The sequence below is a fragment of the Danio aesculapii genome, chromosome 10, assembly GCF_903798145.1.
Source record: "Danio aesculapii chromosome 10, fDanAes4.1, whole genome shotgun sequence".
Taxonomy (NCBI): Eukaryota; Metazoa; Chordata; class Actinopteri; order Cypriniformes; family Danionidae; genus Danio; species Danio aesculapii.
This window is the reverse complement of record NC_079444.1, coordinates 41429976-41444486: the sequence shown is the minus strand read 5'-3', so window position 1 is coordinate 41444486 and position 14511 is coordinate 41429976. Positions and strand designations below refer to the sequence as shown.

General features: G+C 36.2%; 1 protein-coding gene across 1 annotated transcript in view; it reads right to left on the bottom strand.

Annotated features, from left to right (window-relative positions):
- ggt5b (gamma-glutamyltransferase 5b) overlaps positions 1-14511 on the bottom strand; it is a 60047-nt gene that overhangs the window by 35890 nt on the left and 9646 nt on the right. Inside the window, exon 2 of the mRNA XM_056466896.1 lies at positions 3232-3359. Within this exon, the coding sequence (XP_056322871.1) occupies positions 3232-3359 (128 nt within the window). The remainder of the gene's footprint in view (positions 1-3231; positions 3360-14511) is intronic.

Sequence of the window (14511 nt, the reverse complement as noted above, 5' to 3'; positions counted from 1 at the left end):
AAATTAATCTTAATACTTCGTTATGTAGGCTGCACGGTGGCGCAGTGGGTAGCATGTTCGCCTCACAGCAAAAAGGTTGTTGGTTCGAGCCTCAGTTGGCGTTTCTGTGTGGAATTTGAATGTTCTCCCCGTGTCCATGTGGGTTTCCTCCAGGTGCACCGGTTTCCCCCACAAGTCCAAAGACATGCGGTACAGGTGAATTGGGTAGACTAAATTGTCCATATATCTGTGAGAATGAGTGTGTATGAAAGTTTCCATACCTGTCAACATTTGAATGTGAAAATAAGGGATATGCCATAAAAAAATAAGGGATGTGCCACCATAATAAGGGATATGCCCCCCAATTACTAAATATGTTAATTTGGAGCTGTTTCATTGTAAATAAACCGTTAAATGGTCAGTAATATGTTTTATTATTATTATTAATTACAAAAGAAAAATTGAATAGTATACATTAGCAGCAAATACATTAGCAAACAGTTCAGCTTATTAAACTTAATAGTTATTATAATAAAATAGATTCAAGCTATTAAATCTCATTAGCCGTTTCTTCACTGTATTACTTACACATTCTTTTTTTTTTTTTTTTAATAATCTTTTTATTCTTTTTAGCATAAGAAATAATCAACAACATAAACAGAACAAAAAAAACATAAAAAAATAAATAAAATAAATAATAATAATAATAATAATAAATAAGGGGGGGTTACAAAGGCCATTTCAAAATACACAAATAGTCAGACACAATAAAATACAACATCATTCAGAAAGCATAAGGAAATAAATAGAATTAAATATGAAACAAAAATAATTTACAGAGAAATGCATAGGCTCCACAATTCGACTTACTCCAGACCAATCTCACTTATAAAGAGTTACAAGTTATAACTTACACATTCTGATTGAAGAGCAACCAATGAATCTCTTATTTATTAAGATTTTTTTCTTTTCATTACTTTAAACAACAGAGGTGTCACTTTAAAAATGCACAAATCTAATGTTGTAATGAAAGCTTTCAGTTACTTTCCTAACTTTTTATGCTCATTTTGGATGAAATTAGTTGTGTTTGAAAAAAACCCCACCAAGATCGACATCTTTAGATATTATTATTATTATTATTATTATTATTATTATTATTATTATTATTATTATTATTATTATTATTAATCTCATTAATTATGTGTCTATATTTGTTTAAACACACACCCAAAACTCTAAAAGACTTTCACTCCGCTTCAAATCGCGTGTACAGAGGATTGCATAAGAAGGGGAGACGGCACCTGTACTGAAAAGGAAAGTGAATCCCGCCATGAACAAAGCGAAAGCACAGATTAGACTCACATTTAAAAGCAAGGGGCGGCCCCTGGTGGTTCAGCGGTATGGGTTGCGTATAGGGAGGATCGGCTCTTTAATGATTATTTGCCACTCTTCAGAGAAAGAATGAAAATACAGGAGAAATACAGGAAAATACTTTTACGGGATGATAGCGGGATAGAACTGTAAAATACGGGAGAATCCCAGTAAAAACAGGAGGGTTGACAGGTATGTGTTTCCTAGAGATGGGTTGCAGCTGGAAGAGCATTCGCTGCGTAAATCATATGCTGGATAAGTTGGCGGTTCATTCCGCGGTGGCGACCCCAGAATAATATAGGGACCAACCCGAAAAGAAAATGAATAAATGAACTTCGTTATATACTCTATGTTGGCAATGACAGAGGTCAATAGTTTTCTTTAAGTCTTCACAAGGTTTTCACAAACTGTTTCTGGTATTTTGGCCCAATCCTCCATGCAGATCATCACTAGAGCAGTGATATTTTGGGGCTGATGCTGGGCCACATGGACTATCAACTCCCTCCAAAGATTTTCTATGGGGTTGAGATCTGTCTTTTAAACATCTTAGTAATGGTCAATTATTTGATATATGACGGGTAATGGGCGCCGGTGTTGTTGCTAGAAGGGATCGGAAGTTAACAAGAAGTATTTATTATTTGTTAAATTACACATTAGTTGTATTTTATAAGCGTCTACCCCTACTTAAACCCTAAACCAACCCTCACGGTAATGTAAAAATAATATTTGTAGTACAGTGTCACAGAAATGATGCTATATTGGCGTGAGTATCCTCAGCTGTATCCCATCTAGACTTCACCCTCTCCTGTAGTGTGGTGAAGTCTAGATGGGATACAGCTAAGGATACTTCTCGTTAACTTCCGATCGCAGCTGTATCCCTTCTAGCAACAACCGCAGGAGAGATCCGAGCTGCTGGATTTACGTCATGTTTATTTATAATTTTTTTTTTAAATACATGAAAGCGAGTATTTGTTTATCTGGGAGACGAATAGAGAAAATATTCTAGAAACATTAACATTGTGTATCTTGCATATAAGAATAAAGCACATCGTCCAGTTATATTGAAAAATAATTATTATTGCCATCCCCATAGATGTTAATCTGCATTTTACAAACCTGAATGGTATGTTTTGCTTGTAGTTATGTGTATTTGAATGTCTGATACCTAAAATAAATGGTATTTGTATGTTGTTTAAATCACACCGGTGTGATTGTACGCTTCAGGGACCAGCCCAGGCTGATCACACTGGTGTGATCGTACACGTGAAAGGGTTAAAGCTTGAGTCTTCTGTTGTAAGATCGTGAAAAAACAAACTGAAAATGTTAGTTAATAGTTAATATATTCTAGGTCAATATTGCTAGGAACTATACTCTAACTCGGGCGTAATAGTCAAGAAACTCTGCTGCTGCACCAGGCGGAGAGATATTACACAGCACGTGAGAATCTGCTGTTTTCAGTTGCCACCTTGAAACCGGTTCAATCCATCATGCTAAGCTATGCTAAGATTGACTCCGCCATTCAATTCATTATGCTAAGCTACTATTGACCCTGCCATTCAATTCATTATGCTAAGCAAAGCTAACATTGACCCCCCCAGAACAAGAAAACAACTCAAAGAAGTCAACTGTTTACCTCTAGGAGACAAAAAATGTTGCGTGTTCTTTTAATGTTCCTTTTCACATCAACTTTTAGATACACACACACACACACACACACACACACACACACACACACACAAATGTATCTGTGGATGTAAACAGCTAGGGAAGGAATAGCATGTGTATCAGTATATTACTTATGAAAAAGCAGTGATTACAACACATGACTAAAGCAATTAATATTGAAATTTAGGAGATTGTATGTTCCGTATAATACTGTACCTGTGTTGTCCATAATGGTAAAGATGGAGCCTCCGCCCAAGCCCATGCTCTGCGGGTTGACCAGTCCAGTGCACAGCAGTGCTGCGATGGCTGCGTCCACCGCCGAGCCACCCTGACGCAGTATATCCCTGTCGACAAAACACATTTCTCATCATAAACATGCACTGTAAAACATTTATTTTTAACAAGAAAATGTTGCATCAATCCTTCAATGTTCAAATGTCACTTATAATTGAAAGTGCTGCTCGCTTTTTTGTTACTAATTATAAATTTTGAGTGGATTTTTGTTTTACCGTATTTTACAACTTCAGCATCACATTTAGTTTGTGTAACGTAAGGGAAACGTAGTATATACATTGAAATATATGCATTGAAAAATTGATGTTTGCTTTTACTTTCGATTTGATCTGTTGCTTTGGAACATTTATCATGAAAATAATCACATTTCTCAATAATTTCTCATGCCTAGCCCTGTCAGAAAATCATCAGAAAATCATCTTGAGACAGAGAATATTAAGTGATAAGTCGTCATGAAACAGAAGTTAAGATTGTCCTTTTTTCCACTATCATGATGTACATCCTCTTGGAATGGTCCTGAAATTAGAAGAAATGGAGGCCGGTGCTTGATGTCATTCTTTGGGAACCGATTGCATTGTTGAAAGACGAGTGTTTCAAACAAAGGAAGACTGATGAATGGACAAATTCAGAACAGAAATGTGACACCCACTGATAGCTTTGCCCTAAAGAGCTGATAGACCTGCCCTAAAGGACTTATAGCCCCACCCTAAATGACTTGTAGCCCGCCCTAAATTACCAATAGCCCCATCCCAAAATTACTGATAGTTCAGCCATAAATGACTGATAGCTCAACCCTAAATTACTTATAGCTGCACTTAATTACTAATAGCCCCACCCTAAATTACTGATAGCTCCGCCCTAAAGGCTGAGAGTCCCACCTTAAATGACTTTTATCCGCCCTAAATTACTATTAGCACCACCCTAATTGACTGATAGCTCCCCCTAAATTGCTGATAGCCCCACCATAAATTACTGATAGCCCCACCCTAAATGACTGAGAGTCCCACCCTAAATTACATTTATCCACCCCGAAATTACTAATAGTGCCACCCTAAATGACTGATAGCCCCGTCCTAAATTACTTATAATCCCACCCTAAATGACTAATAGCCCCTCCCTATATTGCTGGTAGCCCCACCGTAAATTACTGATAGCCCCACCCTAAATGACTGAGTCCCACCCTAAATTACTTTTATCCACCCGAAATTACCAATAGCGCCACCCTAAATGACTGATAGCCCCATCCTAAATGACTTATAATCCCGCCATAAATGACTAATAGCCCCTCCCTAAAGGACTGAATGTCCTTTAATTTACTCATGTCCAACCCCAAATGACTGTTAGTTTCACCATAAATAGCTGATAGTCTTGCCCCAAATTACTGATAGCCCCGCCCTAAAGGACTGAGGGTGCCACAATAAATTACTGACAGTCCCGCCATAAATTACTTATAGTCCCGCCCTAAATGACTAATAGTTCCGCAATAAATGACTAATAGTTTTGCCCTAAATTACTGATAGCTGCGCCCTAAAGGACTGAGAGTCCTACCCTATATTACCAATAGCTCCGCCCTAAATTACTGATAGCCCTGTCCTAAATTACTTATAGTCTTGTCCTAAACGACTTGTAGCTACCCTAAATTACTAATAGCTCTGCCCTAAATGACTGATAGTCCCACCCTAAATTACGAATAGCCACGCCCTAAAGCACTAATAGCCATGCCCTAAATTACAAATAGCCCCACCCCAAATTATTGATAGTCCCGCCTTAAAGGAATTCAAAGTGACCAGCAGTGAAGAAAAGTCATGTCAAGGGGGAGGAAAGGTTATGGTATTTGATTAAAGTTTATGAGGGCATATTCATTTTACAAAATAATTAACAGTGCACAGACACATAATTTATAACAAGCACTACTATATAAAAATAAAAATAAGAAGAATAAATTCAGATTTTTATGGCAACTTTAAAGTGACCCAACAATTATGTTTTTCCACCATTTACTCGCTCTCAAGTGTTTCCAAACCTTGTATATTTATTAAGTTGTTCTGAAAAATGCATGAACTGATATCTATATTAAAATACTATGAAAATGTTTACCAATTTCCAGCATTTTTCAAAATATCTTCTTATGTGTTCAACAGAAGAAACTCAAAGAAGGGGTGAGTAAATGGCAGAATTTTCCCTTTTGGGTGAACTATCCTTATAAATTCTCATTTATATATCATGTATTATAGTTCCTAATATGATACAGATTGTTTTGAAGCAGCTTCAAAGTAATAGATGTGAAAATAACAAGCGACGATGCCAACCGATGATCAGAAAGAACAATTTGCTGTTAAGTAGCTCGAACAAGACAACACTGTGATTATTCAGCTTAGTTCAGCTCAGTGTTAATGATTCAGGTCAGTGACCAAGTGAAGTTAATCAATTATGAAATCTCATTATGAAATTAGTTCATTTGAGCTATAAACAGCTCCACAGATGACAACACTAGCTGTTTTTCCATTCAAAGATGCTGGAAGTGAATCTTTAGAAATGAAAACTGGAATATCACATAATATGTTGAATAAAGCAGCGTTTCCATCCAAAGAGTCAAAGAGAACAAAATAGTCATTTCCCCATAAACTGACACACAACCAGGAGAAACCACTGAGTGTCTTTTTTCTATTATAATAAATTAATTGTGCCACAGAGGACAAGACCCAATGAACGCAATGCAGTGGCTATTGGAGGCGTGAGATGCTCTTTGGGAGTGCAGACAGATGCTCAAGACAGTTCTGGAAGGAAAAGTGGTATAATAATAATACTAATACTGAATCGGTCACCTCACAGCAAGAAGGTCACTGGATTGAGTCCCGGCTGGGCCAGTTGACATTTCTGTGTGGAGTTTGCATGTTCTCCCCATGTTGACGTGGGTTTCCTCTGGGTACTCAGGTTTCACCCACAGTCCAAACACATGTACTATAGGGGAATTGAATAAACTAACTTGGCCGTCTATTTACGCGTGAATAGCGCAATTTATCCACGTGTTCCATGTCTGGTGTGAACACAGCATGAGCTCTTTGAACCTGCATTTAGACCAGGTTTTAGTTGGACAATAGCACAGTCTATTTTAGTTCTTCAAAATAGCAACGCACCAACAATGCGCCTTAACACACCTCCTTTTCAAACCAGCACACCCATGAGTCCACAAAGTGGTGCGAATGGATATGCTATTTAAACAACATGGTGCAAAATGTGAAAATAAGGGTTGGGCTGGTCTGAAAAGAGCAATAAATCGCGCCAAACACATCTTGCACCTTACTGCGCCGGGTGTATGATAGGGTCTTAATTTTGTTTCGATGTACTGCAGAGTTTAAATAATTCAAAGCTTGTGTTGAACAAAAGCACACTCAAGTTAACCATAACCTAAAGCAGCTTTAAAGTTTAACCAGAGTTAATGTAATGTGTGTGAATGTGTGTTTCTCAAGGGTTTTTTAATCATTAAATGCAAGGAGCTTTGAAGGAGATTGTGACACATATGCAGTATCCTGCAAATCTATCACTGATCCTTCTTGCGTTTGTGTCAAAATGAAAAATTAGAGCGTTGAGACAAGTCTGAGCCAGAGGAGGAGAGATACCCGAGAGCTCAATGAACCTTGAGGATTTCCAGCCTTCACACACACACACACACACGTGCACAATCAGACACAACCACTAGATCAGTGTTTCGCTATGAGCGTCAAGCTATCTGTGTTTCTGCACGCTGCGTTTGACTTATAAGGACGATGAGGGAATACACACCACAAAGGATGACCTCGAATGTCTGATTTCACAGGACGTCCTGAACTCATAATAGGAAATACGAGATCTTTCTAAAGGCACTGAAGGAAGAAATGTAACATCCCAAAACACACACAAATTCCTGTACGAGTATATCAGTGTAACGTGATGCAACACCTCCTCGAGTCAATAGCATGCTGATTCATCACTCATATTCACTGACAGCATGTTATCAGATTGTCACAGTGTGTGCATTTATGAAGTCAAACAATACTATCAAGACGACAAGGATTGGGGTGTTTGGCATTAAATTTGAAAGCTGAGATTAAAGATAAGATCACTTGCTAGCTGGATAACAAGTAATGTTATCCAGTGGCTTTTATAATGAAAATCTCAAATTCGTCCTTTGATATTTCAGCTGTAACCACTGTAGGCTGCACAGGACGTTTTTTTTAAGATGATAGTATCAGTATGGTAGTTTTAAGGATCTCTATAAGCTATTATGCTTCCAAACAATGACAAAATTCACATTTAGAAGATATTAACCTAATATAAAAATGTAAAGCTTGTAGTTTGCCGCTTTCGCCTAAATGGATCAACGATTTTTTCACATCTCCTCATACTTCAGATTCTCATCAAATCTCCTAACCAATCAAATGCTCTGTCAATGCTTGACATGCCCCACCCCCTTCTTCTAATTGGCTTTTCATTTGATGCGCTTGAGCTCAACCACTCTAACTGGCAGAGCTCTGATTAAACACCAAACGCTATTGGCTGTTTTAAGGGGAGGAGCTAATATATGCCACGCCCCTTTTCCGTGTTTTACTTGAGAATGTCAAACATCCAATTAAAACTGCACATTTCAAAGCACTTCACAGTGAACATGAACTGACAAAAACGTAATAATCTGCCAAGAGCATCGAGAAACAGCTGAAGGTAAACTACTTTCTGTTAATTATTTGCGTTGACAGTTGATGGGTCTGTCTTATCACCATCTCCGCAGGTGAGCCATCTTGGTGTTCTCCTTGACTCTCAGCTTAGTCTGAAGCCTCATTTTAAACATTTAACTAAAACGGCCTTTTATCATCTTCGAAATATAGCCTGCACACATCCTTTCCTCTCGAGTCCTGACGCTGAAAGACTCGTCCATGCTCTTATCACCTCTCGCTTGGATTTTTTCAATTCGCTCTTCGGAGGGTTACCAGCTAACTCTCTCAAGATTTTACAATACAATTCTGCTGCACATGTGTTGACACGTAAATCATCTCGGTCTCACATTACTCCTGTACTCCTACAGCTCCACTGGCTGCCCGTCAAGCCTCGTATTGATTTTAAGACGTTGATTTTAACATATAAACCGGTTCATGGTTCTGCTCCGGGTAACGTTTGTGACTTGATATCTATTTCCTCTGCCTCTCACTGTCTACGCTCTGCCTCGGGTTCTACGCAGTTTCAGCCTCATTGCAAACTCAGCACCATGGGAGGTAGAACATTCTCTTTCCGTGCACCCAAACTGTGGAATGCTCTTCCCACTAACATTAGGAATGCTGGTTCATTGGACTGTTTTAAGATGCTACGTAAAACTCATCTTTTTAGGACTGTTTTTAACTTGTGATATCTCTTTTGTTCTTACTATGTTTTTGTACTGTATTTTTTAATAATTTACTGTGCTTTGTTGTTTTTTACTTTCTTGTAAGCACTTTGGGTCTTAAAAAAGTGCGTTATAAATAAAATGTATTATTATTATTATTATTATTATTATTATTACTTTCACTATAAAAGACTTAGACTTCCTTCTGCGACTAAAAATAAGTACTATTATTAAATGTGTACTACGTTTTGATCAGCTGTACCATTCAAAGACCGTCATAACGAAGAGATGCTCAGCTTTCCAGCTTTTTAACATGACCCATTTGGACCTAAAATGGTCCATTTGGAAATTATAGTGCACCCGAAAAGACTACACTGTAAAAAAAAACAAAAAAAAAAACAGGGGTGCCAGAAAGAAAATGTAAAATAATGGCCATTAAATGAGACATTTACTGTAAAATAACAGACGGTAAATTACAGAAATTTACCAGAAGGTTTAATTTAAGGAAACTTCTGTTATTTAACAGCCGTTATTTTTATTTTTACAGTGTAGGTTATTACAGTCATCCACTGTAATGTGATCAGACAAGTGGATACCTTTAAAGGGCACCTATGGTGAAAAATCTACTTTTCAAGCTGTTTGGACAGACATATGTGCATGTATGGTGTATAGACCGTCATATTGGGGTGATCTAAACACACCCAGTCCTTTTTTTTCAATTTAACAACATAAAAACAGTGGACCAAGTGGAGCGTTTTTTTCTGACCGACCGCAACTTGATGTAGGAGTGCGGTCCCCCGGCCACCAATATTGATTGACAGCAGCGCATATTAACATGTCCGGTAGTCACATGTATAATCATATCAACAAGACCAGACGTGCGCAAAGCAACCGGGAATAAAAGGTGTGTTCAGTTCGCTAGGATCATCAATCATCATTAAACGTGATCAAGAGTGAGTTTCACAAGTTTAACATGTTTTAAAACAGAGCATGTGTGTAATGAAGTACAGCGATTCACTTCAGGTTTACTTCATCAGCACAGCCGCGTGTCAGAACAGTTATAAAAGAAGACGCTTCAATCCCGGTTTGTGGACATTAAATCAGGTTTATTTTGTACATTAACATAACAGATATCCATACAGCAGTGGAGATTAACCTGTATCCTGTCACACTTGCATGTAAAAAGAGTGCAAAGCTAAACGCGCTCTGTCTGTCTCTGTGTGCGTGTCATGTCCGTGTATTTCTCACAACTGCTACATGAGATCTTCCTCCTTTATGTCTGTCTGTTGTCTGATGCAGCTGAGGGAGGAGATTAAGCATGCAGAAAGGAGAAATGGTGGGAGGGGAGGACTAGCCTTAAAGGCGCAGTACACCAAAACAGCCACCCAGTGAAAAATAGTATAAAATAGAATTTAATAAAATGTATAATAAAAAATCTGATTTTAAGCTGAAACTTCACAGACAGATCTGAAAAAGGGGTAACCTAGGTGCCCTTTAAGTATCTTGGGGTGGTCATTGACTGTACACTGACTTGGGAAGCCTACATTAGCCCCTTTCACACAGTGATACTGGTAAATATCCGATTTATTAATTTTTTCCACAGTTGGCATTAATAATGAGCATAGAAACGTTATCTGACTAAGAACTAGCAGCTAAATGTGTCTGGAATATTATTCAAAGGCTTTTATTTTCATAAACGGCGAATGTGAATGCCCTTGAATGTTCTGATTGGCTGGAGTAGACGTCTCACGTCAGCGCGTTCGAATCGTGAACGTTCTCATTCTGGAATTTCTTTTCTGCGTTCACACAGAGCAGCATCCCGGCAAATTACTGGTAATGTTACAACTTCTCTTTTCTGAAAATTGCTGGAACGAATTTACCGGTATTTTTAAAAAGGGCCTGTTCACACATGATCCCTTTCCAGAAAAATGTACGATAATTATCTGGAAAAGTCTGTATGTGTGAAAGAGGCTATTGTCTATGCCTGCTCAAAGTTCCAAAAAAGACTATATTTTTAACTTGCACGTCTTGTTAAAGTTGCCATGAAAGTGATTGGTGCAGTCATGTTTTATTTTACAATGTATGAAGTATTGATATCTGGGAAGCGATACAGAGTTCTGTTGTGTAAAGGTTATCGTTACAAGAAGTCATCAATACCAGTGTCCATTATACTCTGAAAACCCTAATAAGTTGACTGAACTAAATTAATTGAGTAAACTCGTGGCCTCAATTTAATTGGGTAATGGAGTCTCCCAAAACTTGCATATTTAAGTTTTTTTAATTTGCCGGTTTTGTAGACTATACTTAAATTGTTCAGTTCACCAAACTTAGTACTAGTGCCCTTTAGTTCCATTAGAACAGCATTTTATTTCAATTATTTTATGGATAACAAAAAAAAACAAGTGACAGACATTTCATTCTGTAACGATATATGCGTGTGTTTAATAATATACTATGAAAAAATGTTAAAGTAAATTTTAAACAAAAAATAATTATCCATTTATTCACATTATGATGAATAATTATACACTGTAAACCCTAATGTTGTCTTTACTTAATTAAGTAAAGTTGACTGAACATAACTTAAAATTTAGCATTTTGGTCCTCTCTCTTAAAAATATGAGTTAATTTAACTTATGTACCATGAAAATGCATAAAGTTAAGATTTCAAGTGTAGTGAATATATTATATATAATTAATACTTTGAAAACAATGGGTCATTTTCACAAATGTAGTCTTGACTGTAAAATTCTAATATATGCAACTTTTTAAGTGCAAGGTCACAAAACAAATGGCTTCAGGTATAATTATTCATCATAATGTGAATAAATGGCTACTTATGTTTTTGTTTAATTTATTTAAACATTTTTTATAGTATATTATTACACACACGCATGCACACACATGCATATATATATTGTAACAGAATGAAATGTCTGTCACTTGTTTTTTTTGTTATCCATGGAATAATCTAAATAAAAATGCTGTTCTAATGGAACTACAGGGCACTAGAGGGCGCTGGTCAGACACCTGGAATTTATAATAGGTGAGTGGGTGAATGAAGAAGAGATTCAGTTGTGGTAGAGGGGAACGCATGGTTTCTTGGAGCTACTTCAAACTGTTTGTATTGTGAAGTCCCAGTTGGGAAACCTTGCGTTCGTTTTAAGCTCAGCCTAAGGATTTCCTTATTGTCCAGGTAACTGAATGTTTGGAAAATGTATTGGTATGCTGTCTGAATAAGATTTGACGTTTTGGATACCATCATTATGAAGTTTCATTCCTCAATTATCTGCAAGTCATTAAATCAACGCAAAAGTAGATCAACATATTTCAACGCGCTCAATGTTTTTTTTACTCCGAATCAGTGACCAGTTTTTTTTTTGTTTTGTTTTTTGATGCTTAACTTAAGGAAAAGACCATCATCCAACAGCTAAGACTTTTTTTTGTTTTGTTTTGAGAGACGTTTCAAAGATATGGGTGTTTCTTAACTTTATTTTGGGTATATTATTGTTTAATTCAACATATTGTCCATCTAAGAAATAAAAAGTAGGAAAAACGAGTTTAAACGCATGTAAAAAACATGTGCTGGATAAGTTGGCGGTTCATTCTGCTGTGGCGACTCCTGATTAGTAAGGGGATTAAACTGAAAAGTAAATTAATGAATGAATACTGAGTCTAAGACAAATGAGCTGTTTGAGTTCAAGAGAAATTTCCTAAAAAGGACAATAAAGTGAACTCAACCTTCGTTTCATCATCGCATTTTGACAACTCTAATTTATTAAAAGGAATCAATGTGATTTGTGTCTCTGGACAAATTGGACATAGTAGTTGATATATTGTCTTTCCTCCGTGCCTAAATTGGTTCAATCTGTTCTCTACTCAACCAATAAACAGACTGATGTCTTGCGAACCACCAATCGACATGCTTTTGGGAAATTTGAACAATCAGGCATGCATGAAACGTCAGCTTCACCCGTTTAAAATGATATATGACACTTGATGCTGACTGCTAAAATAAGAGCAAGACAGCTAAAACAAAAACAATGCAGGCCAGACAGGTGATGTCGACCAATTTGGCATCGTACGATGTCTAACGTGAAGCATCGCGATGGATGATGGCATAGTCATCGTAGGCGGTGGTGAATTAATTATTTTGAATTATTAATTAATTAATAACAAATTAATTATTTGTAGCCTACCATTTCAACTACCTGACCCGCATGGTCTTTGTTTTACCCATAACCAAATCATAAATAAATAAAGATAAGTTACACACAACTTACCACCTGTAATCTGGTTACCGGTATCTGGTTTGAGGTCAGCATCTTGCGCTAACGCACAAAATGGTGGAGATGTCAACTGTTACTGTCAACTCCGTTAATGGTTAAAAAAGTGTATCAATACAATTAGTAATAGAATCAAATGTTCCCAATCACATTTAAACATTTTGGTTTATTTTATGTGAATATTTTTAGGATAAAAATCTGTAAAGCTGTTTTTTAGACATGGTATCTAATTTGAGGTTAGCATGCGCTAACGCACAAAATGGCAGGAAATGTCAACTCTGTTACTGTCAACTCTTGTTAGTGGTTTAAAAAGTGTATCAATATAATGAGTAACAGAATCAAATTTTATTAATCATATTTAAGCATTTCACATTATTTTATGTAAATATTTTATGATAAAAATGGGTAAAACGGTTTTAGACATGGTATCTGGGTTGAGGTTAGCATCTTACTCTAACGCACAAAATAGCAGGAAATGTTATCTCTGTTACTGTTAACTCTGTTAGTGGTTTAAGAAGAGCAACAAACATTAAATTTAATAGCAAAATCAAACATTCTCAATCACATTTATGCATTTTTCATTACTTTATGTAAATATTTTTATTATAAAAATACATAAAATTGTGTTTTAGATATGGTATCTGGTTTGAGGTTAGCATGCGCTAACGCACAGAATGGCGGGAAATGTCAACTCAACTTTGTTAGTGGTTTAAAAAGTGCAACAAACATTAAATTATACAACAATTAGTAACAAAATCAAATTTTCTCAATCACATTTAAGCATTTTGAATTACTTTATGTAAATATTTTTAGGATAAAATCTGTAAAGCTGTTTTTTTAGACATGGTATCTAATTTGAGGTTAGCATGAGCTAACTCTCAAATGGCAGGAAATGTCAACTCTGTTACTGTCAACTCTTGTTAGTGGTTTAAAAAGTGTATCAATTTAATCAATTTTATTAATCATATTTAAGCATTTCACATTATTTTATGTAAATATTTTATGATCAAAATGGGTAAAACGGTTTTAGACATGGTATCTGGGTTGAGGTTAGCATCTTACTCTAACGCACAAAATAGCGGGAAATGTTATCTCTGTTACTGTTAACTCTGTTAGTGGTTTAAGAAGAGCAACAAACATTAAATTTAGTAGCAAAATCAAACATTCTCAATCACATTTATGCATTTTTCATTACTTTATGTAAATATTTTTATTATAAAAATACATAAAATTGTGTTTTAGATATGGTATCTGGTTTGAGGTTAGCATCTTACGCTAACACACAAAATGGTGGAAAAAGTCACCTGTTACTTACAACTCTGTTAGTGGTTTAAAAAGTGTATCAATGAATTATACAACTATTAGCAACAGAATCAAATGTTCTCAATCACATTTAAGCATTTTGCTTTTTTTATGTAAATATTTTTATGATAAAAATGCATAAAATTGTGTTTTTAGACATGGTATCTTGTTTCAGGTTAGCAATTTACGCTAATGCACAAAATGGCGGGAAATGTCAACGGTTACTGTCAACTTTGTTAGTGAATTAAAAAGTGCAACAAA